The sequence below is a fragment of the Salvia miltiorrhiza genome, chromosome 3, assembly GCF_028751815.1.
Source record: "Salvia miltiorrhiza cultivar Shanhuang (shh) chromosome 3, IMPLAD_Smil_shh, whole genome shotgun sequence".
Taxonomy (NCBI): Eukaryota; Viridiplantae; Streptophyta; class Magnoliopsida; order Lamiales; family Lamiaceae; genus Salvia; species Salvia miltiorrhiza.
The window spans coordinates 33,498,372-33,525,064 of record NC_080389.1 but is presented as its reverse complement, the minus strand read 5'-3'; the positions used below and the strand labels follow the sequence as shown (position 1 = coordinate 33,525,064).

At 39.3% G+C, this 26,693-nt stretch overlaps 1 protein-coding gene and 1 long non-coding RNA gene across 2 annotated transcripts; both read left to right on the top strand.

The window, feature by feature from the left end:
• Positions 1-14,041: 14,041 nt before the first annotated feature.
• LOC131015823 (uncharacterized) lies at positions 14,042-14,830 on the top strand. Its single transcript, XR_009098696.1, has 2 exons — positions 14,042-14,088; positions 14,492-14,830. It is a non-coding gene; the product is annotated as an uncharacterized LOC131015823 (long non-coding RNA).
• An 8,543-nt stretch (positions 14,831-23,373) lies between these two features.
• On the top strand, positions 23,374-24,585 carry LOC131018680 (uncharacterized). Its single transcript, XM_057947393.1, has one exon. The coding sequence runs from the start codon at positions 23,374-23,376 to the stop codon at positions 24,583-24,585; it is 1,212 nt and encodes a 403-aa protein (XP_057803376.1).
• The last annotated feature ends 2,108 nt before the right edge of the window (positions 24,586-26,693 follow it).

Sequence of the window (26,693 nt, the reverse complement as noted above, 5' to 3'; positions counted from 1 at the left end):
CAGTGACGGCGGACGCACATTTTATCTTCAATTGCATTTTAGGCACAGTTTTCAAAAAACCTTTTCATCTTCTTACATGGTTCAAATCTTGTCTATTTATACCATGCTGTCTTCACAGTTTTTCTGCATCAACTAACAACTCTCCACAGCCTTCACTGTGAGAAAAATTTTCAATTGTTTCAAAAGTTGCAGAGAAAATTTGTTCCGACTAAAGGAGAAATCTATGACTGCAAAGTCATGGAGTGGAAGAATGACGCTCACATTCTTGGTCTTCACCGGACCCTTCCACTGGATCTCAACGTCTCTCCGGCGTCAAAGTTTGCTCTACCCTCACTTGTATCCAGCGAAGCGAGCGTCTTCCATCCTCATGCCCGGTGCATCGGCTTGAAGTATCTGTCTGAAATAACACAGACTTCATCGTCTTCACAAAAAGGTCTCTTGCCCACTGTGAAGCTTCGATGCCAAGCAACAACAATGAGCAGGAGCTCGTTGTCAACCGGTGCAACATCGACAGTGTCTATCATCACGATAGCCACTCAGTCAATTTTCCTCCTCTACACACTTCTCTTCTGATGCCTCTTTCTCTTCACCATCAACCCTCTCCTCAACCTCCTTTGGTTTACATGATTGCTGCTCTCTTCCTCAACATCTCGAGAGCCATGCAAACCTGATCCCACCCCGTTCTCCGCCTCCTTCATCCCTCCTCTCCTCACTCTTCATTTTTCTTTTCTAAACCCTCCGCGTTCTCCGTTTACCTCTGACCCTCAACATCTTTCTCTGGACCATTCTGCGATTCTGCTTCCACGCAGTGGTCTTAGCTTTATCCTTCAGTCAAAATTCCACCTTTTTGATGTTGCCAAAAAGGGGGAAATTCTTAAGAGACTTATTCTCAAAAGACTGTAGACGATCAAGCAAAATGATCATCCTATTTCATCAGGATGATCATGAGGAAGATTAACCAGAGGATAAGACCTCAATTCAACGGAACACAAGTGAGAGTGGAACAAGCTTAGGAACATGAAGACACGAAGACAGAAGATGAAGATCAAGAAGTTCACGGCGCAGCCAAGCAGACTGCTGGAGTCCATGGGTTTTCCATGATGTTTTTGTTTTTCTTTTTACTCCAATGTAAGTCTTGCTCTGTACCTCGACTGATGGCTTATCAGTCTTTATTAATGAAATGAACTTCTTATTGATCTCAACCTGAAAACAATGACTCTTTGTCCAGGCTCTGATTATGGTTTTTCTGTCTTCTTTTAGTTCTGTTTTTAGAACTATTTTCGTTCTTGCTCTAAGTACAAGTTTTTAGGATCTATTGTTAAGGGGGAACTGATTTCACCCCTTGTTTAGAACTTGTACTGTGAGTTCAGTCTTTTTGTTGTCTAGAACTGCTGTGTGGTTTTGGCATCATCAAAAAGGGGGAAATTGTTGGGAACCTTGTGGAATATCCTAACCCTTGTTTTGATGATACCAAAATTCATAGGACTTATATGTAATAGACTAGAATCGTTTTGAACTCAAGTGTTAGAGTTCGTTTCTAGTTTAGTTGCGGTGCCGAAGACTGAAGACTGAAGAACGAAGACTGAAGACTGAAGACTGCAGTTACCAACTGAAGTATCAGTTGAAGAATCAGTTGAAGACTGATTATTTAATGCGCGCAAAGGACTGATACTAAAGTCAAGTATCAGTTGAACATTCCTCCTAGGACTGATCTTCCAACGTTCAGAGGAATCCACGTACGCACAAGTACAGCCGCATTAAATGTAGAGATCTCAAAATATCTTATCTCTGCAGAGGTCATTCCTATCTGGTGGTTACTTTTTAGAGATGTCACATCTCCTGTCCATCAAAGAGAGCCGTTTCCATACAGACAAGGAACCTCGAAGATTGAAGTCTCAGCCCAAATTCGAATTGCTCTCCAACGGAAGAAATCTTGAGGACGATTTACGCCAACGGATCTATTCAAGAGTTCTCCTACAAATAGCGCTCGAGGATCACTTCAATCTTCATCGATTCAACGACATAAGCTGAAGCTCTGCCGAAATTGCTACTCAGCCTAAAGCTTAACCGCCCAAAGCTTGAATCGAAGAAGAGAATTCCAAAACCAAAATCAGTCACTGCTGATTACATACATTCTCTTAGACCCTAGGCATATATCTGTTTACCCAGAAGCTAAAGGTCAAACTTGCTTCAAAGAACTTGTTCTTTGTAAGTATAGTTGGCACTCGTTTAAACCTCTCCCCCATAAGAGTGTTTGAGTGATTCGGAGTTTAGGAAGGTAGTCTGAACTCTGAGTGAAAAGTTTGAGCACGAGGTGTGCTTAGCAGGGAAATCCTACGCGAGGTGTGTGGGTGCTGAAGAGGGGTTATCTTCAGTTTACGGTTGTGTGCACCAGGCAAGCACACGGGTACGGTTTGCAGTGCACCAGTGAAGCACTTGCGGAGTGGATTGTTGGTCTGATGAACCAGCCGTGGATGTAGGAAAGGGTTTTTCCGAACCACGTAAAAGTCTCTATGTTATTTACAGCTTTCAGTTTTATATTCTTACTTGTGCTATTTCAATTGATAAAACTGAACACTGACTAACAGCAAAGAGAAACCTTAATCCAACAACCTGCTCCACCGAGGCTATTACGAAACTAAGTTTAATTTCCGCTGCGTATGATATCAATCTGACTGAACTATCCTCTGATAGTAAGGAAGAGTGATATCATCTCTATCTTAGCAAACACGACTGAAGCCCTTACTTGGATCAGTTAAGTTCCAGCAACTTAACTGATAACTCATTACTGAAGAGTTTTCAGTATCAGTCGTCAACCCTGTTGGTCAAAACTGTTTTCAGTAAAAACAGGAGTCCTTGTTTGCGTGCAAAGTTTCGTTTCAATCTCTGACTGAGATCCCTCTGATTGAGGTCAATAGATTGTTGTAAAAATAGCCTATAGGTGTATTCCCCCCCCCATACACCTATTCGAGACCCCCCGGACCTAACATATATAATATGTACGCTATTGAGAAACATAAAATTAATAACAAATATACATCTAATCACTAATATTCAATTAAAATAATTTATCGTATATAGATTATAATTTTTTTCTTATCAAACATGTAAATCTAATTTTTATCTAGAAAAAATAAATAATAAAATTTATTAATTTAGATTATATGTAATGTTAATATTATTATATATATACATTTATTATTAATTATATTTATTATGATTAATGAATCTTTATATAGAATGTAATAGTTAATTAATTAATAAATGATGAAGATTATATATGGTAAATTTTGAAATGGTGAGATTTTAGATATGCCACATAGGTTAAAGCTTAATCCTATTATATAATGGATTGAACTTTTGGGGATCGAATCATGTGCGTCTTTTCAACAAATACATCCGTTCATAAAAAATTACTGATATGTTCATCACAATTATTGATATTATTGATATGTTCATTAAAATCTGCACACAAAATTTATTCTTAATTATTGACCGTTCGATGAATTATGATCAATGGATGAGATTGTTTTCTCCCTTCTTTCAACATTTACCTTTGTCTATTCAACCTTTGCCTAAGAATAAGGAAAAAGAAACTAAGGGTCTGCGTGAATTTTCCCCACCCATGAATTGAAAACCCAGAAACTCCAATTCCCATTTTTCCTTAATTCCAAGTCTCCGGCTCCTTCTCCATTCACCTTCGAGGCTCCGCTCCACCGTCGCCGCCGGCTGACGCTTTTATTCCTCTTGTCGGATCTCTACTCTCCACCCTTTATATGCTGCTCTAGCGCCAAAGCTGATGCCGCTTTCTTCCGGGGTCGCCGATGCCGACGCGACGCCATTGTCGCTGCCTTCCGCTCCAGCATTCTGATTTCCTTCAAGAAGACGATATAGAGAGAGTTCCCCTCACGACGTCAAGGTTCAGGTAATGCCATAAGGCTAAAGATAAAAACATGACTTCATTTCTGTTTGTTATGTAACGCGCCAGCCTGGTGGATTTAAGGACGTTTCCAGTCCATTGGTGTAGTGGCTCGTCTTGCTCTAAACATGATTTTGGAAAGACTTTCTTGAGCTGTAATGCTTTCTTAAGAGATTCCAAATCAGCCAAAGTCTCTTTGTTCTTGACCTCTTTTCTTCATTTTTTTTTGGCATGCCTATGATGATGTTGCAATCAGAAGGTATTCAGCATTCTGATGTCGTAAGTTGGCATAAACCCTTTGTTTATGCAGTTGTAATTGAATGCTAATGCAAGTTAGCACAATGAGGGTGAGGGTTGTTTGTTGTTATGATAGATTAAGTGTTTGCTTGGCTGTTATGATAAAATTATGTTGGTTTGGTTAAATATTAACATGTATCAAAGGTTGAGATTTCCATGCACAATGAAAAAAAGTGTCAGAAGCTCATATAAGATACTAATAAACAAGGTTTTCTTGTTTTATTATGCACTATAGGGAGGATTCTAAACTGTAAGTTTTCCCTGTCCGTTGCTGCATCTAGTTAAAATTTAGTGTCTAATAACAAAAAGCTATACCTTTATATACGGTTGTTAAGCGCCTTCAGGCTTATGCATCATTCTCCGCCCCAACTAGTAACCCGCTCTTTTTATGTTATTTAAATATGGTATCGCGATAATTAATATCGCATCTTTCAGTAAATAGAACCCAGTTGCCAGTTATATATGAATCCAGTTTATGATCCTGATTTTTTTTTTTATCAGAGACGAAGTATTATTTTAGCTTTATGCTTTTGTATGCATAAGAAAAACAAGACGAGGATTATTGAGCTATTCAATAATTAGTATTTCCAAGTTATAACTGACTTAGCGAAGTCATGTTATTTATTAATCGAGAAACAAAAGCAGTTATATTTTATTAGTGCTACTAGAAGTCGAGGAATTATTCCGACTGCAAAGCAGATTAAATCTACGGATTTAATTTAAGTTATATTACAGTATTTCAATTTTGAAAACAAGGAAAGAGATATCAAGCAGATACAGAAATGCGATAATTAGAAAATCGAAGCCAGTATTTTATTTACAGTTCACGGATTACAGTTTAGTTCCCAGCTTGGGGAAAATCGTTTAGTACATCACAAGGTTGGATTTACATGGGCCACTTACTGCCACTCACTCAAGTGTTGGGTACAAAAGTCAAAGAGAGAGAAAGTAAAAAGAAAAGAATGCTGCAGAGTAATCGACCACCCTCTGCACTCCCATCTCTTCAGCCGCCCTCCAATGGCTGCCCGGTTCCCTCATGTCACAACCTCCAGCCACCCTATTTTCCTGCACATCCTGCTAGCATACTCAAGTATGCAGCAGCAAAGTCTTCTACTAGCATAAATCCCAACCATCAAATGCAAACTTTCACTCTCACAAAAATTATAAAAGAGCAGCCGGGAGTTCTGCCAAAGTATCAAGAAACCTCAAGTTCAGTTACTCCAGTTCGACAAACAACAATATTCAACCAACAAAAAGGCTTCAAGCTTCGGCTTATTCACAGCTCATTCGTTTCATAAGCTCAGCCACAAACCAACAGTATACTTCAAGGTAATCATGCTATCCTATTATCCATACCAGTGAGCATTCATATTAAAGCATGAGCATGATCAGTTTCAATCATAGAAGACCTTATAGCATCTTGAACTTAGTAAACACACCAACTATGCATTCACGAGCAAGTGACAGTTTACAAGTATGAGTAGACGGGCATAATGCGCTCATATGCAAGCAAGAAGAGATTACACTTTATTCTTGCCTAATTTACGCTAAGAACCAGTAGAAAAGGGGGCGAGATGTAACTTAGCTGTAGAAGGGAACGGGCTGCTGCCCTGCTCTGATTTGAGGAGACGGCGCGACGACGGAGCCTCTGTTGACGTCGGGACGAGGGAATCGTCGGAGGCAGCAAGCTTCTCCCCACCACTAGCCGATTTCGGAGAAGCGGCGGCAGAGGCGGGCTGAATCCTCAGAACAGGAAACTTGAATCTCGGTCTCGGAAATGTTGAAAGACGAAACGAGGGGAGGAGAATGAGAGGAGGCCGACGGGCTCCAGGCCGGAGCAACGCCGCCCCCAGACGGCGACCGGCCGCCCAATTTCGATAGAGCGCGGCAACTGTGAATTGCAGATTTTAGGGCTCGATTTGGGTTCCACTGTTGGGTTGAAAAGACGGCGTCGAGGTTTGACGCGTCGCCTGCCAAAGCTGACCGGAGCAGATGACGGCTGAACAGCCGGAGGAGGTGCAGCCGACCAGATTTTGGCCGAGAGAGAGAGATCGGCTTCGTGAAGGAGCGGTCCTTGAGTTAGAGAGAGAAACCGATAGTTTTGAGAGAGAGAGAGAGAGTTTGGGCGTGATATTATTTCTTTTGCTTGGGCCTTTCTTCTATTTTTCGAATTGGGCCAAGTCTTTTATGAAGTCAGGCCATTCTCTTTATAATGTTGGGCTTAAATTGCTTTAAAAAGTTTTGGGCCGATTTATTTAACTTTTGGGCTAAGATTAATTCTTTCCAGCCCACATTGAGTACTATTATCACTTGGGCTGAAGCTACTTCTTTAGTTAAGCCTTGCAGTATCTGTTTTGATGGAGCCCAATTATTTATCAGTGACTGGGCCGATTCTTATTCAATAAATGAGCCGCCCAGTTTATTAATTATTGTTTTGGACTTCAGATTTAAAGCGAGCTATCAGTGTTTATTTCATTAAAGCCACTGGTTTACTTAATTAATTGACTACTCTCTTTTGAGCCGATTAATTATTTGAGGTTACATTAGTAATTATGTTTCTATCGAAAAGCCGAGTTAGTCCTTTATTTTCGATCGAGTACAAATGCGAGGTTTATTTCACAGCTAGAATATTTCGAGGAGGAAGGAAGAATCACAGCTCTATTCAACCGCGTTAGACGGGAGTTAGTTAAATCTATTAACGATGATTAATAGTAGAATTCCCGATTATCTCTCAGAAGATTAGTTCATGCATACGAGATTCATGCATAGTTAAATTACGCTTTCTCATTAATTGAGAATTTTCCTCGAGGCAATGTCTTATTTTACATTCTCGTGATTAAGGTCAAGCTCGAGAGTAAGAACTATTCAAGGAGTCACCATACCTTAGCAAAAACCTTGCTATCAGGTGGGCAATTTCTTACGCGTTAATTAAAATGCTATCAATGAACTATGCAAGTTTTATGCTTTATTATGCCTGAATGAGTTAAAGCCTTATTATGCTTCACGCTAATGATTTACGCTTTGTTACGCTTGAATGCTTTATGCTAATAAGTTTATGCATGTGATTGATGCTTGCGTCTGTTGGGGGAGGCCTCCCTCAACAGTACGATGCCGTGTCCGCTGAGGAGGGCCTTCCTCACGGCGCGATGCCCGTGTCCGCTGAGGGAGGCCTCCCTCGCGGCGCGATTCCAGTATGCCAGTGTTCCAGCGTCCGTTGGGGGAAACCACCCTCGACGGTATGATGTTAGCGTCTATTGGGGGAGGCCTCCCTCAATAGTACGATGCCGTGACCGCTGAGGGAGGCCCCCCTCACGGCGCGATGCCCGTGTTCGTTGGGAAAGGCCTTCTCCACGACACGATGCTTGTTTATGAGTGTTTATGATTGTCAATGATGAAGAATGCCCTTATGCTATTTATGAATTTGGAAATGTCTAATGAGCAAAGGATTTGAAAGAAACTTATGCCTCTTATGCGATGCTGTGTTTTGTTATTAATGTTAAGTTTATGCTTTAGTTTTGGCAACTGCCCACTAAGTACTCTTGTACTTAGCCCTACGTATGTTTATGATTGTGCAGGTTGAGCTGTGATGGGCGATGAAGTGTTGCTGCGTGGAGTTTTTGTCGAACTTAAAGTAGGCTCAGAAAGGATACATGTCTTCATACATGTATCTCAGTTATGCTTTCCGCTGTTAACACAGATTATTTCAGTTACGCCTTCCGCTGCAAACGCTGATTATGTTTTAGTCAAGCCTCTAGCTATGCCTTTTTCCTTTCAAGGGATTTTTCACGCGTATTCAAGTTCTTTGAGAATCCTTTTTATGCGCCCTTTTCTAAACCCGCTTCTTAACCTCCCTTCCCTGGTCATGGTTTCCCAGCTTAATTATCCTTAATTAAGTCCGGTCGTGACAGAATGGTATCAGAGCAGTTCGTTTGCTCTGAGCCTAAGAGTTTATTTGAGCCAAACTTAGAATGGATCACTAAAGTGTCTAGAATTCAGTCGACAAAGCTCAGCACTTCATCGCATCACACTCAACGAAGCAGAATGGTAAGCTCTTTCAAGTTTTGAGTTAATGTTTAAAAAAAGTGAGAATTATCGTAATAACAAAGTGTATAACTGTCAATAGCTATGTTATGTTGTTATTGAATGAAATGATTTACGCAAGCACGATTAAGTATGCCTATGGTATGAATCCCTATGAACATAGAGCTATTGAGTTATGAGATCACCACTACGACAGAACATAGAAGCAAACGTAGAAGAAATTCAACTATATCTTTTGGTGGCTATAGTGAAGGCAGTAAGATAAGTGATGCGTATAGAATAAATTTAAGCTCATGATTTTATAGCCGCTATAAATTTCCATGACTTATGCCTAAGTGTCCAATTTAGATGATGTGATAGTATATGCTTAAAGATTGTTATGACTCATGGATTTGAGATGCTAAGGACCCTTAAAGCTTACTACATCAATGTTGTCATTGGAGTTATGACTTGTTTACAAGTTAGAATAAGTTAACCTGTACAAGAATTCTTTTGAGGCTTGTATTAGATTATGCTAGAGTGTACTAATTGACACATCCCTACTATCAGAATGCCGCCTAAGAGAGGACGCCCTGTGAGAAACAATAACAATCGCAGAAACCATAACGCTGTACCAGAAGAACCACAAGATGCTCGAGGACATAACCCACCCCCTCCGCCCCCAACTAGGAGAGTCGAAGAACTCTTTTTAAGGCAGAACCCACCTACGTTTGACGGAACGAGTGAACCAGCTGAAGCTGAGATTTGTGTGCGTGCAATGGAACGCATCTTCAACTTTCTACGTTGTACTGATGAGGAGCGGCTATCTTGCGTCTCATTCCAACTAACAGGATCGGCTGACTTCTGGTGGGAAGCACGTCGAAAAATTCTGACACCTGAGCAATGGGCAATTTACACTTGGGAAGATTTTAAGACGGGATTATATGATAAATATATCCCGAAAAGCTATAGGAAGAAGAAAGAAGCTGAGTTCTACGAGTTAAAGCAAAGAAAGAAATCTGTGGTTGAATACGACAAGGAATTCTGCAACCTGTCTAGGTTTGCTCCACAACAAGTAGACACAGATGAAAAGATGGCAGAGAAATTTTGTGCCGGTCTGCGGTACGAGATCAGGATGGCTTTAGCGAGCCACGGAGGACTCTCATACACGGAGTCTCTGAACAGGGCACTTGACATTGAAGCTGCAATGCCGTCGGACAAGTTAGCCTCACCATTTATCTCGACGCCAAACGACTTACCAGCAGCTTCCCATACGCTCAAAGGGAAGCGCAAGTGGGACAACAATGAAGATAATATCAATCAGACTAATAAGACAGTATGGCAAGAAAATGAACGGGCTGAACAGTATGTTCAACAAAGGCACGAGGCACAGACTAATCTCGAGCCAACTGGAGGTAACCAAGGTCAGAAAGGAATTTCACCTTGCCCAAGTTGCGGTAAGATACATAGGGGTGTCTGTCGGGCCGGAACTAACGATTGTTACAATTGTGGCCAAAAGGGCCACTACTCCACGCAATGCCCCAACAGACAATGAGGTTCAGCAATTGAGAACACCCACACCCCCTTGCCAGCAATACGCGGACACTTGTGAAATCAGCCTCAATCACATCAATGAAAATCTTATGGAGACACCGCAGACAAGAAAAGTTACGTGGGAGTTTGCAGACAAAATGAAAAAGAAGTACCCTAATTGTTTTAGCGGAGTTTATCAAATTTCGGGACGAAATTTTGTTAAGAGGGGTAGTTTGTAGTAACCCGCTCTTTTTATGTTATTTAAATATGGTATCGCGATAATTAATATCGCATCTTTCAGTAAATAGAACCCAGTTGCCAGTTATATATGAATCCAGTTTATGATCCTGATTTTTTTTTATCAGAGATGAAGTATTATTTTAGCTTTATGCTTTTGTATGCATAAGAAAAACACGACGAGGATTATTGAGCTATTCAATAATTAGTATTTCCAAGTTATAACTGACTTAGCGAAGTCATGTTATTTATTAATCGAGAAACAAAAGCAGTTATATTTTATTAGTGCTACTAGAAGTCGAGGAATTATTCCGACTGCAAAGCAGATTAAATCTACGGATTTAATTTAAGTTATATTACAGTATTTCAATTTTGAAAACAAGGAAAGAGATATCAAGCAGATACAGAAATGCGATAATTAGAAAATCCAAGCCAGTATTTTATTTACAGTTCACGGATTACAGTTTAGTTCCCAGCTTGGGGAAAATCGTTTAGTACATCACAAGGTTGGATTTACATGGGCCACTTACTGCCACTCACTCAAGTGTTGGGTACAAAATTCAAAGAGAGAGAAAGTAAAAAGAAAAGAATGCTGCAGAGTAATCGACCACCCTCTGCACTCCCATCTCTTCAGCCGCCCTCCAATGGCTGCCCGATTCCCTCATGTCACAACCTCCAGCCACCCTATTTTCCTGCACATCCTGCTAGCATACTCAAGTATGCAGCAGCAAAGTCTTCTACTAGCATAAATCCCAACCATCAAATGCAAACTTTCACTCTCACAAAAATTATAAAAGAGCAGCCGGGAGTTCTGCCAAAGTATCAAGAAACCTCAAGTTCAGTTACTCCAGTTCGACAAACAGCAATATTCAACCAACAAAAAGGCTTCAAGCTTCGGCTTATTCACAGCTCATTCGTTTCATAAGCTCAGCCACAAACCAACAGTATACTTCAAGGTAATCATGCTATCCTATTATCCATACCAGTGAGCATTCATATTAGAGCATGAGCATGATCAGTTTCAATCATAGAAGACCTTATAGCATCTTGAACTTAGTAAACACACCAACTATGCATTCACGAGCAAGTGACAGTTTACAAGTTTGAGTAGACGGGCATAATGCGCTCATATGCAAGCAAGAAGAGATTACACTTTATTCTTGCCTAATTTATGCTAAGAACCTGTAGAAAAGGGGGCGAGATGTAACTTAGCTGTAGAAGGGAACGGGCTGCTGCCCTGCTCTGATTTGAGGAGACGGTGCGACGACGGAGCCTCTGTTGACGTCGGGACGAGGGAATCATCGGAGGCAGCAAGCTTCTCCCCACCACTAGCCGATTTCGGAGAAGCGGCGGCAGAGGCGGGCTGAATCCTCAGAACAGGAAACTTGATTCTTGGTCTCGGAAATGTTGAAAGACGAAACGAGGGGAGGAGAAGGAGAGGAGGCCGACGGGCTCCAGGCCGGAGCAACGCCGCCCCCAGACGGCGACCGGCCGCCCAATTTCGATAGAGCGCGGCAACTGTGAATTGTAGATTTTAGGGCTCGATTTGGGTTCCACTGTTGGGTTGAAAAGACGGCGTCGAGGTTTGACGCGTCGCCTGTCGAAGCTGACCGGAGCAGATGACGGCTGAACAGCCGGAGGAGGTGCAGCCGACCAGATTTTGGCCGAGAGAGAGAGATCGGCTTCGTGAAGGAGCGGTCCTTGAGTTAGAGAGAGAGACCGATAGTTTTGAGAGAGAGAGAGAGAGTTTGGGCGTGATATTATTTCTTTTGCTTGGGCCTTTCTTCTATTTTTCGAATTGGGCCCAGTCTTTTATGAAGTCAGGCCATTCTCTTTATAATGTTGGGCTTAAGTTGCTTTAAAAAGTTTTGGGCCGATTTATTTAACTTTTGGGCTAAGATTAATTCTTTCCAGCCCACATTGAGTACTATTATCACTTGGGCTGAAGTTACTTCTTTAGTTAAGCCTTGCAGTATCTGTTTTGATGGAGCCCAATTATTTATCAGTGACTGGGCCGATTCTTATTCAGTAAATGAGCCGCCCAGTTTATTAATTATTGTTTTGGACTTCAGATTTAAAGCGAGCTATCAGTGTTTATTTCATTAAAGCCACTGGTTTACTTAATTAATTGGCTACTCTCTTTTGATCCGATTAATTATTTGAGGTTACATTAGTAATTATGTTTCTATCGAAAAGCCGAGTTAGTCCTTTATTTTCGATCGAGTACAAATGCGAGGTTTATTTCACAGCTAGAATATTCCGAGGAGGAAGGAAGAATCACAGCTCTATTCAACCGCGTTAGACGGGAGTTAGTTAAATCTATTAACGAGGATTAATAGTAGAATTCCCGATTATCGCTCAGAAGATTAGTTCATGCATACGAGATTCATGCATAGTTAAATTACGCTTTCTCCTTAATTGAGAATTTTCCTCGAGGCAACGTCTTATTTTACATTCTCGTGATTAAGGTCAAGCTCGAGAGTAAGAACTATTCAAGGAGTCACCATACCTTAGCAAAAACCTTGCTATCAGGTGGGCAATTTCTTACGCGTTAATTAAAATGCTATCAATGAACTATGCAAGTTTTATGCTTTATTATGCCTAAATGAGTTAAAGCCTTATTATGCTTCACGCTAATGATTTACGCTTTGTTACGCTTGAATGCTTTATGCTAATAAGTTTATGCCTGTGATTGATGCTTGCGTCTGTTGGGGGAGGCCTCCCTCAACAGTACGATGCCGTGTCCGCTGAGGAGGGCCTTCCTCACGGCGCGATGCCCGTGTCCGCTGAGGGAGGCCTCCCTCGCGGCGCGATGCCAGTATGCCAGTGTTCCAGCGTCCGTTGGGGGAAACCACCCTCGACGGTACGATGTTAGCGTCTATTGGGGGAGGCCTCCCTTAATAGTACGATGCCGTGACCGCTGAGGGAGGCCCCCCCTCACGGCGCAATGCCCGTGTTCGTTGGGGAAGGCCTTCTCCACGACACGATGCTTGTTTATGAGTGTTTATGATTGTCAATGATGAAGAATGCCCTTATGCTATTTATGAATTTGGAAATGTCTAATGAGCAAAGGATTTGAAAGAAACTTATGCCTCTTATGTGATGCTGTGTTTTGTTATTAATGTTAAGTTTATGCTTTAGTTTTGGCAACTGCCCACTAAGTACTCTTGTACTTAGCCCTACGTATGTTTATGATTGTGCAGGTTGAGCTGTGATGGGCGATGAAGTGTTGCTGAGTGGAGTTTTTGTCGAACTTAATGTAGGCTCAGAAAGGATACATGTCTTCATACATGTATCTCAGTTATGCTTTCCGCTGTTAACACTGATTATTTCAGTTACGCCTTCTGCTGCAAACGCTGATTATGTTTTAGTCAAGCCTCTAGCTATGCCTTTTTCCTTTCAAGGGATTTTTCACGCGTATTCAAGTTCTTTGAGAATCCTTTTTATGCGCCCTTTTCTAAACCCGCTTCTTAACCTCCCTTCCCTGGTCATGGTTTCCCGGCTTAATTATCCTTAATTAAGTCCGGTCGTGACAACTATCCTCTATATATGTCACGTGTTTGTCTGTTTATATTAATAGTTTAAGGGTGTCGGTAAATAATCTCAAGCTTAGCTTGATGAGATTCATAAAGACTGGGCAACCTCTGTGATAATGGTAAGTTCTTACCTTTAAAATTTTTATATGCTTCCTTTGAAATTCAATTTTGCATGTACTGGCCAGTTGAGAAGAATGAGTACTTTGTACTTGATGAGGTAGAGAAATTGGGTGCAAATATGGCTCTTAAAGATGAAGCAAGGTGCTACTTCTTTTTGCCTGAATACTACAAATTGTGAGTGATTGATAGATTTGCTTCAAAGTCTTATTTGTATTACTGTTTCACTTCTTATTTTCTTTACCTAGAGACCAGTTTAGTGTATCTTACGGACACAGTGGCTTCGACTTTTGCATAATATGTAAGTTTGTCATTTTTTAAATGTTACTAATATTTTTCAGCTTATGCTTTTTTCTGTGCAGTAAATGGTTGGCTATTTGACTCTATGTTCAGCTTAAGCTTGAAAAGAAGAGGAAGCTTATCACTAAGGTAAAGTTGATTCTTCATTTCCATTAATACATACTTGTTGTTTGCTTGAAGCTGCAGCTTTTATAGTTTTGTTTGGATTTATTTTTTTATTAGTATAATTTTGTTTGTGTTTATGCCTGTTTCAACTTATGGTCACTTTATCTAGAAAATAGTGTATTTAATTTTGTTTACTTGGCTGTGTTAACTTGAAGTTCACAAGTAGAGATGGGCCATATTGGTAACCAATGTTCAGCTTTACTCGGAATGTGTCTTTATTGCTTTTAATGAATATTTTAATAAATTTATTATTTGACATAGTACTATTTTCGTTTGTTTAGTATTGTTCAAATTTTCTTTTATTTATTTATTTTTTTATCATATTTTGTATATGTTTAGTTCTGTTCATTGCTCTATATTCTTGCAGAAAACTAGGAGGAATCATTTCATTGCTAGACGAAGCTTGGTATGCTTTTTAAGTGTTTATCTCCTCATTTATGATGCTCTACCTTGTGATTCTTGGTTGGCTCTTTGTATATTTTTGTGGCAGGTTTGTGGGGGATTAAATGAGTCATACTTAAGCTGAAGAGGCTTGTGAATTCACAAGAAAAGTTGTACCAGATGGCTAGCTAGTTGCATAATTAATATATTTAGTATTTTTTTTCTAAGACGTCATAGTATTTGATAGAGCAGTTGTTGAATTTTGACTATATTCAAAATGGTGTATGAATTCTTTTTTATGATAATAATATATGGATTTTGATTATTTTGTTTTAGAATAATTTCTATTTATTGAAATAGAAAATAGGAAAATTGTGAAAAATAAAAAATATGTTGAAATCTAAGAAAGCATACATAACGGTAGTCGAACATAAAGATCTTTATATATAATAGCATTATATAGAGAAACTAAAAACATTTATAATGGTAAAGAATTGTTATGTATAAGTGTAAAGATATTAAAAATTGACTTTTATGACGGTCAGAACCGTTATGTAAAACAAGGTAGATAACGTAAATAAATGTGTTATGTATTTGGATCATACTGTTATTTAAAATACTATAGATAACGATTTTCTCTGTTATGTATGAACGCATCATATATAACACCACTATACTTTACAGAGTTTTAGGAACATAGATAACGGATATTATCCGTTATCTATGAGCATTTTTTTGGTAGTGTATATTTCAAATGTCTCGCAGTATTTTATTTTTTTCTATTTGTGTGCATATCATCCAATATACTCCATACCAATAATTGACCCTTGGGGAGGGGTGGGCAGGGGAGATAGATATGCAAGTCTATATATTTGCTACAAATAATGACATATCCACCGTTTCTTCCAATGCTCTAACATCTTTTGCTTCATAAGAAAAATGTCACCAACTTCATCTCAAGAGGCGTGGTTTTACTCGTCTGAATAGACTCCGGCCATGGAGTTTAGACTAGTGCAGATGTTGATGGATGAAATTACGTATTGCAATCGATGGATGGTTGGTGGAGACATACACCCTATAGCTTACGAGAGACAATATCAACTTGCAATTTCAAACCCAATTTGGTGATTCTTTTTTTTTGGAGAAAATAAAATTTATTCAACGGAGGTACGAAACGTTTGCTTGGTTACTTTCTCAGAACGGTGTGAAATGTGATGTTCTACATAATACTATGAAAGCGAGGAGTGAAGTTTGGAACGATTTAATTAAGGTATGTTGTGTATTCATCTTTTTATTAATTCTATTATACATAATTGAGCCATATTTTGTAGGTGGATGCTCTTGCTGAGGCATATAATGACGAAGGAGAACCATTTTTCTTCGACATGAAGAAGATATTCCCTAACCCCAATGACGAAAAACCGAATGGGTGATAATATTTTGTTAAAGCTTAATCGATATGTTTATGTAATATTATTTGCGTTGTAATGTTTTTCTCGTATTTCTATGACATAAGGCTACTAATTAGCCTTGACATTGTATTACTTTGGCATGTAATATTCTATGTTCATTTTATTCTATTTCCGTGATTTATGTTGTTGTAATTTTAGTTATTCTCTCTCTGCGGCTGTTGCTTGAAAGGTGGCAAGTTCAATATATAACTCTAGAGCAAGCTTTCAATTATTTTGGCATATGTTCACTGAGTACCTTGTACTCAACCCTGCATATATATATATATATATATATATATATATATATATATATATATATATATATAGGGAGATGTTCAAATAATAACCACTAATAAAATAAGAACGGAGAACCATTTTAAGCCATTCGATCATCAAGATCTACGGTGGATGCATCATCTTGGTGGATGGATGCAGGTGCTGGGTTCGAATCCTGAAGGGAGCAAAAAAATTATTTTTTTCAGATGCATTAAATTTAATAGCGGATGCATTAATTTGTATAGCAGATGCAGTAATTTTATTGGTTCTTATGTTCTCACGATAATTGTGGTTCTCACTATAACCGCACCCTATATATGGGAGGGCTATAATAAAAACACATTTTATTGTATAGAAATAGGAATCATTTTCAGCCCTTAGATCATCAAGATCTACGGTTGATTCATCACCTTGTTGGATGAATTCATGGTCCTGAGGTAGCAAAAAAATTATTTTTTGCAATTCATACCTTTATACAGTGAATTCATACATTTTCTACATAAAATTCATACATTTTTGCTGGTTATTTTAAGAGTTGTTTTTACTGTAGTCCTTCCCTATATATATATATATATATATATATATGGTTGTGATGGAGAAGGAAGGGTGCTAAGTTGTCATTGTTGTGATAGAAAGTGAGTTGAACTCTAGGTTACATGTCTTCATGCATGTAATCATTTCAATTCCGCTGTGATGCTTTGATGAACATTATTTCTTATAACAATGTTGTAAACCTGGGATCTTATTTGAGACTTGTATTCTCCCACCTGACTTTAGACAACCTATTGAATTTAACTGAGAGTTTTCTAACTAATAAGCTTGATATTAATGTATGCTCTTTGAGGTCATTGATAGTCGTTACATAGTAATCTTGTTGAGAGTTGTTATGAGATGTCTATAAGTTCGTTGAAATGATTATCTCATCTTCGGGATAACTTGATGGTAAAGTCAAACAAATGTTATGATGTAAGTTGAAACTTGAAAAGCTTACTGATGAGGGGTGAAATACGTATTAATCCAAGATCATGACACGTGGCCTACTTAAATAAGCCAGAGTATTAGAGGAGAGAGGTATCACCAGAGGACATTCATCTTCAGATCTGCCTCTGGAGTAAACCAAGTCAAAGAAGACCGAACCAGAGAAGACCGGGCCAGAGAAGACCGAGCCAGAGATGTGGATATCAGAGAAGTAGCTCCAGACCAGAGGAGCATTTCCAAGTCAAGACAGAGAAGCAGTTCCAGAGCTGGCATTAAAGACAATGCGCCGACAAAGAACCTGACACCCTTTCTAGGATATATCTGTTTAGGCCTAGGTAGTTAGTGCGTAGAGCCCGTGTATTAACATGAAATTACTATAATACCCTTCTTGTAACCTCTATAAATAGTTCATCTCCATAATAATATACACACGTTATTCACCACACCCAAGAACACTCTAAGGTTTCTCTTTTGCATACAAAATTCAGGTGAACCGAAAGAATCTCTCCGTCCAAATACTTATCTTAATTGTATACTCATCAACTGGCGCCGTTTGTGGGAAAATAGTCTAAGACATGAGGAAATACTGAGCGATTTCGCCTTTCTGGGGTACCTGTCGGAGTTCTCTTTCTCCGAAAGGGTATTCCGGGTTTGAAGGCACAAAATACATACAAATGGAGTGATTCATGGTACTATCGGAAAGTTGAACCGACTATGGGGTGTGGTGAAGCATGAAACCAACACTTAATCTAAACATACAAGAACAAAGTAAGGAATCGACCTGGGTGCTCAAGAATCTTCCGATAAAACTTGGACTCCCGAACACTTAGACAATATCAGATATCTTTATTCGAAAATCCCAGGGGGCCTTCAAGAAGGATTACATGGAGTATATATAGGAATTACAAGGGCAAAGGGTACAATGGTCTTCTCATACTTCTCAGGTACTCTGCATGTACCAACAACTAATCGCGGTCACTATCTAAAAACCATTCATTTCTAACTAACTAGCAGCTTTATGATTGAAATATTGCAGGTCAGTGTTGTGCTGGTCAAAACTTCGGGTGTCTGCGCAAGAATCTTCTTCTCTAGTTCCGTCCAACCGGCTCCGGTGGTTTTAAAGTGTAACTCGCTTATCTAGTTGTCCCTCGATGTGGCGATGCTGGTGATCCTGGCTGCGTAGACTTGGCTCGCATTTCTAGCTGTTTTTTAATGTGACTGCACTGATGATCCTGACTATGCAGGCCCGCCTCTTCACATACTAGTCTTTGAGGTTGGCTTATATACTTGCGCGATTAGTATAATTTCACCCTTTGTGGGCATAAGTACGCATTTCCCATATGTTCTGCGTTGGTGAGGTTCTTACTCCTCATCTGGGTGAAAAATCATTGATGTCACATTTAAATTTCATTTTACTCTAATGATTATGTGTTTTCGCTATAGTCGTTGCGTTACAATTGTGTTTTTGTGTACTAACGAAATATGTGCTTTAATTTGGAGGCCATCATCATTTTATGAGAATGTGTCTGTCAATCTGAAGGTTTTTATTATGTTGAAACCGTAAATAGGCTGGACAACCTTCCTTGTGCCAAAGGATCACTCTGTGATCTAGGTCTGGAATGATACAACGCCACGTACCTTTAAGTGTATATGTGTGGATCTGAAAACATGGAGTAAATTAGGGTGTATGTTCTTCTTGTGTCTATAAGTGTTGTTTGCTTCTCCTTAGTGGAAAATTTTGATTGAGCGTTTCTCTGCACAAAATTTTAGTTAAATTCTCCAAAACCGGTTTGATATATGTGAATGGTGAAATTCTGATTAAGGTTTCATTTCGTGCTCTGCAAAAATGGATTACGTATTTTTCATGTGATGTTCGTGAAGTCACGGGGCTATTATAATAATTATACTCACAATTTTACAAAATTCAGGAAATGAAGGACATCACTATTCCCTGAAACTTTGATGGGGATTTCCAGAAGGAGGTCAATGACGTCAATCCCCGTCAATCAAGAATTGATAAAGAGACCCATTCTGTTAGGATAACACCGCCAAGGGCAGCCGAGCCAATGCACTCTACTCCCATGCAGGTTAATACAGGGTTGTCGTTGACGGGCCCTTTTCACCAAGACAAGGATTAATCAATGTCACTATACCAGAGCAATTACTATCACTACTCAACTATACTTGCGTGAGACAGATGATGGGGATCCCATTCACTCCTTTAACCCCTGGAGTTGGGTCGGCACCAGGACTACCATCTCCGTTTCCAGGGAATCTGGAAACTACACCATAACCAGTTCTGGAGGGACATAATTTGAACAGATCTAACGTTCTAAAATGGCAAGGACAAACTGAACCTTTGTACCCGGGAGATATGGATAACATCGAAGACATAGAGGATACTTCAAGTGAAACTTCTAAAAGAACGGAACATCAGACCGACAACATAGTGCCTGAGGATCCAGAGTTGTTAAACGAAAGGGTCCCTTATGAAAAAGCATATCCGAGAGCGGGAGGCAGCGATAGAGAGGAAAGAGCTCCGAGCAGAGACCACCAGAGGAACAAGGGAGAAAGGGAAGAGCCGAACAGCCGTATCCAAGAAAAGGCAACATTCTAATGATGAGCGGCAACGAGAAAATGATGAGGAGAATGGTAAGGAGGAAGAGGAATGAATTCATTCTTCTCACCCCGGGAAAAGCAGAGCACACACTTCCCGAGCACCCTATTGTAACACCCCAGAGTTTTTTTATTACTTATATTTTTAAGTTCGCTATTAAGAGTATTGAGATACTGGCATTAGCTTATTAAAGATGACATGAATTTTTTTTAGATTGAGATATGAGTTTGTTAGAAGCTGATGATGAGACTAGAGAGTGAACAACTTTGAGAGAACGAGTTGAGATAGAGATGCTAATTGAATTGAAAAAATATCATATTTTATTTATGATGACGGATACCTAGTTATCTGCGAGACGGATTGTCTTATTATGTCGTAGGAACATCCAGTTAGAAATAAAGTTGAGGAAAATAAGTGAGAATCCCCATAAAGAAGAGTCGATTTGAGAGATGATATGTTTGACGATAAATGTCGATTGTTTTAACGTGACATTATCTGATATTGTTTGATTGACTGTTATGTGACTTAATTCATACGTGCGCAGTTATGATTGAGTGATTATGATTTTCTTGAGATTTATAGTACGAGATATTTATTTTGAAATCTTTTATGAACGATGTTTATTTTTTTAAACGATGAATAATAAAATCACTAGTGATGATATAAATTTTTCTAACGAAATTTCTCGGGATTAATATTTTTTCTGAGATAAATTTGAAGTGTGTTATGTGTGTGCACTAATTATTAGTGTTATTATTTTTATTTTGACCACATGAGTGCATAGAGTATAGTTTTATTTTAATTAGTGAGTGATATTACATGATTTAATTTTATTATACACTCTACACTCACAACCATTATTTTAATAATTATAACATGTGATTTTTTTAGCAAGTGGCAAGTGGATTAGTATGCATTAAATATGTTTGAGGATTAGGGGACAAGACATTAAATGCTAATATACTTAGAGCATCTGCAACGGTTACACGATAGCAGCCTACACGTGTAAGGCTGCTATCGTGTAACCAATGCAGCAAACACTTACACGAGGGCTACACGTTCTATCGTGTAGCCCTCACAACCGTTGAAAATAGGCGCGTGTTTTACACGCGCCTTTAAAAAAAAAATTTGAATAATTGAATTTTGAATTTTTTTTTTATGATTTCAAAATTAATGCAATTTAAATTTGAAGTAAATTGTGTGATTTAAATTTATGAAATTAAACTTAAATGAAAAATGGAAAAATCAAAACTAAAACTATCATGTAAGCTATCATGTAACCCCAATGCAGCCTCTTTACACCATGTGCTCCCCCCCTCATAAAGTAAGCTATAATGTAAGCTATCATGTAACACCAATGCGGATGCTCGTAGGATCTAGTGGATCAAGCAAAATCAAAACATATCTCTCCCTCACTCCCTCATACCTCATGTCCCCCTCTCTCTCTCTCTCTCTCTCTCATCTCTCTCTCTAAATTCCTCCATTGATCACCATTAGAGAAGACCTTGAAAGCTTCATAAATCTCTTTTATGATATTATTCCCCATTGAAATCAACCCCTAAACACTCTATATACTTGAATTCAAGAAGATTGGTAGAGATTGAGCTTGGAGTTTAGAGAGAAGAAATTTTCATTTCTCTCAAAATCTTTGAGTAAGTGTTTTCATTTCATAGATCTAGACTCTATGGCGTTATATATGTGTATATATGCATGATTCAAGTAAGAAAACACCCCTTCTATTTTCTTTACAATTTTCGAAAATTATAGGGCTCTCCCCTTCAAAAAAATTTCATATTCTTTTCTTAAATTGGCATGAGATCTATGCTTGTTGAGGTGTTTTGAGATGATTTCTATGTGTATTGAGAGGCTTTGTCATGAGATGTGAATTTTCACTTAGGTTAGTTTGCCTAAAAATTGGAAATTCTTAAGTCTATGGATTAAATGATGAATTGATGATGAATATGAGTTTATGAGATGACTAATATGATATTTGATGGAGTAGATTGATGATTGAAGTTGATGGTAAAATTTTGATGGGAGTTAGTTTAATGAGAATTAGGTATATGTGTCTTTATGCTTTAAATTGTTAATTGATGGTTTATATGTGTAATTAAGTAATCTAATTTGATAGATCTAAGGTTGGATTAATGATTTAGTCATGCTTGTAGATTTTCAAAAAGTTCAGTTTAACAAAAATTAGGGCTTTCATGTCTATGTGTTCATTGTTTGAATTGGCTTAGGATAAATGATATTAAGCATGCTAATAGTGTTTATTAATGATTAAATTGGTTAATTGTTGCCTATATGAGAATTTACTTGAGTTTAGTTTACATAGGTTTTGGGTATTCTTATTCTGTGAGGTCAATATTTGGTTTCAGGATATCTATTATAATTGGACTTCATATAAGATTAAGTCATACTTGAATTGAGAATTTTCGTTAATATGTGGATTTTCCCCGAGTTTAGTTTGCATGTACAAGAGGAGTCTTCCCTAATGTGTTTAGTTATGAGATAGATGTGATCATATATGGCTATTTGAGGAAATTGAGCATGTATATGTGATAAGAGATGAAACAGAACATTTCTTAAAACTTTTAGTGGAGAACCGAGAATGATGTTGAAAAGGGGAAGTCGTGTTTGATTTTCTTGAGTCGATTGATCATGTAGTTATGTTCTTAGGTATTATAAGAGCTTAATGTAAAATTTGAGAATCTTTTTAAAGGCTACTGACCTACTGTTTTCGACAGGGTGTTGTTACCCAAAAGTCATGAAAATTTTATGGTGCGTATATATGAGAGTCTTAAATATTCTGGTAAAATTTCAAGTCATTTGGACTTCGTTAAATATTTCTTTAAAATATAAAACTCCAACTACGACTTTCTATCGAAAATTTCGAAGGACAGACACTAGAATGATCCTTTTCAGTAGCTTCCCGTACATTTTTACCTTCCACATTTTTATGGTAACGAATTTATTGTATTATCTAGCTACCCACCAAATTTCAAGCCATTTCGGAAATTTTTACTATTTTTCAAAAATCAAAACTTTCGGCTGCACAAAACTGCCGGATATGGTAGACTATAGGAGAACAGCCATATCTCTTAAACCACTTGGAGTTTTTCAACCTACTTTCTTTTAAATGAAACTAGACTCAAAGAAGTTTCCAATGATATGAGTCTCAAACCCAGGAGAGGTCCGAGGTGAAACAGATTAAAATTTTAGTTTAGGACAGTGCAGAATGGTGTTTGAATGTGATAATTTATATATGTGATTCTATGTGCCTTATTTGTCTATGTGTGTCTATGTGCTTGATTGTTATTAGTCTAGCCCTGCTTGAGTGATAAGTCGAGAGTAGGATTTGTGATTTCTTAGGATATATGTATATATGTAGAATTACAAAAAATCTGGAATATTTCCCAAGACTGGCAGTTGATTCCGATGGGAAAGGGCTTTTTTACCCTAAACTTCAAAAAATCTGGAATATTTCCCAAGACTGGCAGTTGATTCCGATGGGAAAAGGGCTTTTTTACCCTAAACTTTAGTTCGATGGAAGACAAAAAGGTTGCTAAGGGGAAGCTAAATCTTGATATATCCAATGGTAGTTTGCGTCTGAGGGAATGGGTTCCGAAATTTGATCCTTACAAAGAATGTTCCTCATTGGCTCAAGTTTGGGTGCGCATTTATTATTTGCCTATCGAACTATGGCATCCAGAAGTTATAGCGGCTGTTGGTCGTTACTTGGGAAATCCGATTCGCATTGATGGTGGTTCGGCGAATAGAGAGGTGGGACACTATGCTCGGGTCTTAATTGAGATTGATCTCTCTGTACCCCTCCGCGAATCCTTGATGATTGATGAGGATAATAGCTCCATATATATTGAGTTTAGTTATGAATCGCTGCCAGAGTTTTGCATGCATTGCAAAATTGTTGGTCATACCTCAGATAAATGCAGGAAACTTAAGCAGAGGGAAGACATGAAAAACAAAAAAACGGTGGGAAACACGAATAAGGATGAGAAAGTAGAAGGCTCGAAACAAGAGAAGCAGCAGCTGGCGGTTGAACATAAGTGGCAGCAAAAACAGCAGAATGCTTTAACAGAACAGACCTCTGCCGAGACTACGAATGCTGTTGATACGGCGAAGAAACGTTCAGAGGTTTCTGTCAATTCTGAAGATAATCGGGCTCTCCTTCAGAGTGCTGCGATGGATTCTCCGGGGAGTATGGAGCAATCAGACTTTTCAAACAAAGTCAATACTAGTAATTCTTTCATGACTCTTACGGATACAGAGGATAATGGACAGGAGACGGGCCTGGACCTGCTGGAAAAGCTTTTGGTTAACACTTCGAAGATGAAGAATGATTGCATCATTAACATTGACTCCGGGCAAGAGATGCAACGATCTGATATTCCCAGACGGAACGGAGGTAAGTCTCAGGATCCCAATCCAGATTTCAAGGAACTCGCCCTTGAAAATGCTTTGAAAATTCAAAAGTTGGAGGCCTACATTCAAGAGCAGGAAGTTGTCAAAAGACGTGGAAGGCCCCCAGGATCGGGGCGAGGAGAAAAAACACTTCACACACCTGCGGCTGATTCGATTAAGAACAGACTTAGGAAATCCACAGAGCTGGGACATAGTACTCAGAATTTTGTCATTGAAGAACCAGAGAGAGCGAGTGTTCACACAATGCACAATTTAGCAGCTAAAAGCTGGGCGGCGGAAATGGAGCTGGAGGAAACTCCATCTTCAACTTCCTGATCTTCTTTATGAATGTGCTCGTTTGGAACGTCCGAGGCTTTACGGACGATTCTAAACAGACCTTGAAGGAGCACTGCCGTTCCTTCCGTCCGATTGTCGTTGGTATCATTGAACCCAAGAAGGGTCTTCACAATTCACAAAGTTTCGAATAATTACTGGCATTCTCTCAATCTCACCCCTCGTCACTAGAATTGCAGGGTTCCTCGTCGGCCTAATCTTTGGTTCCTTGCGCAGCCGGCGGTGGTTACCAATATTATTATCTTCTCTTCGGAACAGGCTATTGTCTCCGATTGCTCGTGGCAGAATATTAATTTCAGGGTTGCCTTGGTTCATGGCGCTAATGATGTTATTCTTCGGCGGACCCTTTGGTACGATCTTCTTCGCTTTGTGGATGGTCAAACTATCTTCATTGGTGACTTTAACGCGGTTAAAGGTGCGCATGAGCGCCTTAGCTCGATTATGCCTTCCCGGTCCTCTTGTTTGGATTTTTACAGGTTTATCGATGATACGGGCTTCTTGGAACCTCATTCCACAGGGCTTCAATTTTCTTGGTCTGGCCGGCGTTTTCTTCCTGCGCACTTTGAGTCGTTGCTAGATAGGGCGCTGATCTCTCCTACCTTTTCTGATCTCTGGAGTTCGATCACCACTCAGGTGCTTCCCAGAACTTCCTCAGATCATTCCCCCATTGTGCTCCGGTGCAGCCAGCCTATCACTCCTGGGAGGAAGTCGTTTCGGTTTTTGAATATGTGGATTACCCACCCGGATTTCTTGGAAGTTGTTGGCACCTCCTGGAGAGAGGCCATCAATATTCCTTGCCCCATCCTCACGGTTATGCTGAAACTTAAGCGCCTTAAGGGCCACCTTCGGTCTTGGAATAAATCTGGGTTTGGTCATGTGGACACGAAGCTGGCTGATCTCCAAAGTGACTTACTCAGGATTCAGGATCGTATTTCTCGGGAAGGGTACACGGATGCTTATTTTGATGAGGAGATTTCGAAACAAGCTGAGATCAGCACGATGCTCTCTAGAAAGAATGTTCACATGCAGCAGCAAAGCCAGAGTGCTTTGCTAAAGGATAGGGATCGGAACACTGCGTTTTTTCACAGGATGTTGAAGTATCGCAATTCTGGTTTCATGATCAGTCATCTGTTCATTGGTGGGGTCGCGGTGTTTGATCAAACTACTATTGAGTCTCACATTGTGGAGCACTTTACAACGTTGTTTTCTCAAGGAGCGGCGGAAGATGTTGACTTGGCTCATCTGGAAGCTAATATTGATATGCAGGTTTCGTTGGAGCAGAATATCAAGCTGACGGAGATCCGCTCGGATTTGGAAATTTCAAATTCGATTCTCAATATGGATGCCCATAGCGCCCCAGGCCCTGATGGTTTCTCTGGTATGTTCTACCACAATTGCTGGAGCATTATTAAGGAGGATATTATTAGAGTAGTTCGTTGTTTTTTCCTCAATTCGTACCTGCCGAACGAGTGCAATGCCAACTACTCTTATTTTGATCCCAAAATCGGATTCGGTCGCCACGGTTTCAGATCTTAGACCGATTATTCTCTCGAATTTCTTCTTCAAAATTATTTCCAAGATTTTGGCGGATCGTTTAAATAAAGTTGCTTCTGCAACCGTTTCTCCCAATCAATTTGGGTTTATTGGGGGTCGTTCTATCCACGACTGCATCATGTTGGGCTCGGAGGGTTTTAATTGTATGAACCGCACGAACCGTAAGTCTAACATGGCGTGTAAAATTGATATCAAGAAGGCGTTTGACACCATGAGTTGGGACTTTATCCTCAAGATGCTCCGTGTGCTGGGTTACCAGGAGACTTTCATATCTTGGATTGCTATTATTTTCAGCTCGGCAAGAATTTCTATTCTTTATAATGGGCGTCTCAGCGGTTATTTTGCTTGCACTAGAGGGATCCGTCAAGGGGACCCTCTCTCGCCTATTCTTTTTGGTATCGCGGAGGATTTGCTCAGCCACCTCTTCTTAAATTGTGTGGCTTCGCGTCATTTAATCCCTATGAGTTATAGCAGGAGCTTGGACTTTCCGACTCGCCTCTTATATGCGGATGACATTTTGGTTTTTTGTTGGGCCT

Coding starts and splice junctions, on each gene's coding strand:
- LOC131018680 (XM_057947393.1), top strand. CDS start 23,374: ATGGAAGACAAAAAGGTTGCTAAGGGGAAGCTAAATCTTGATATATCC.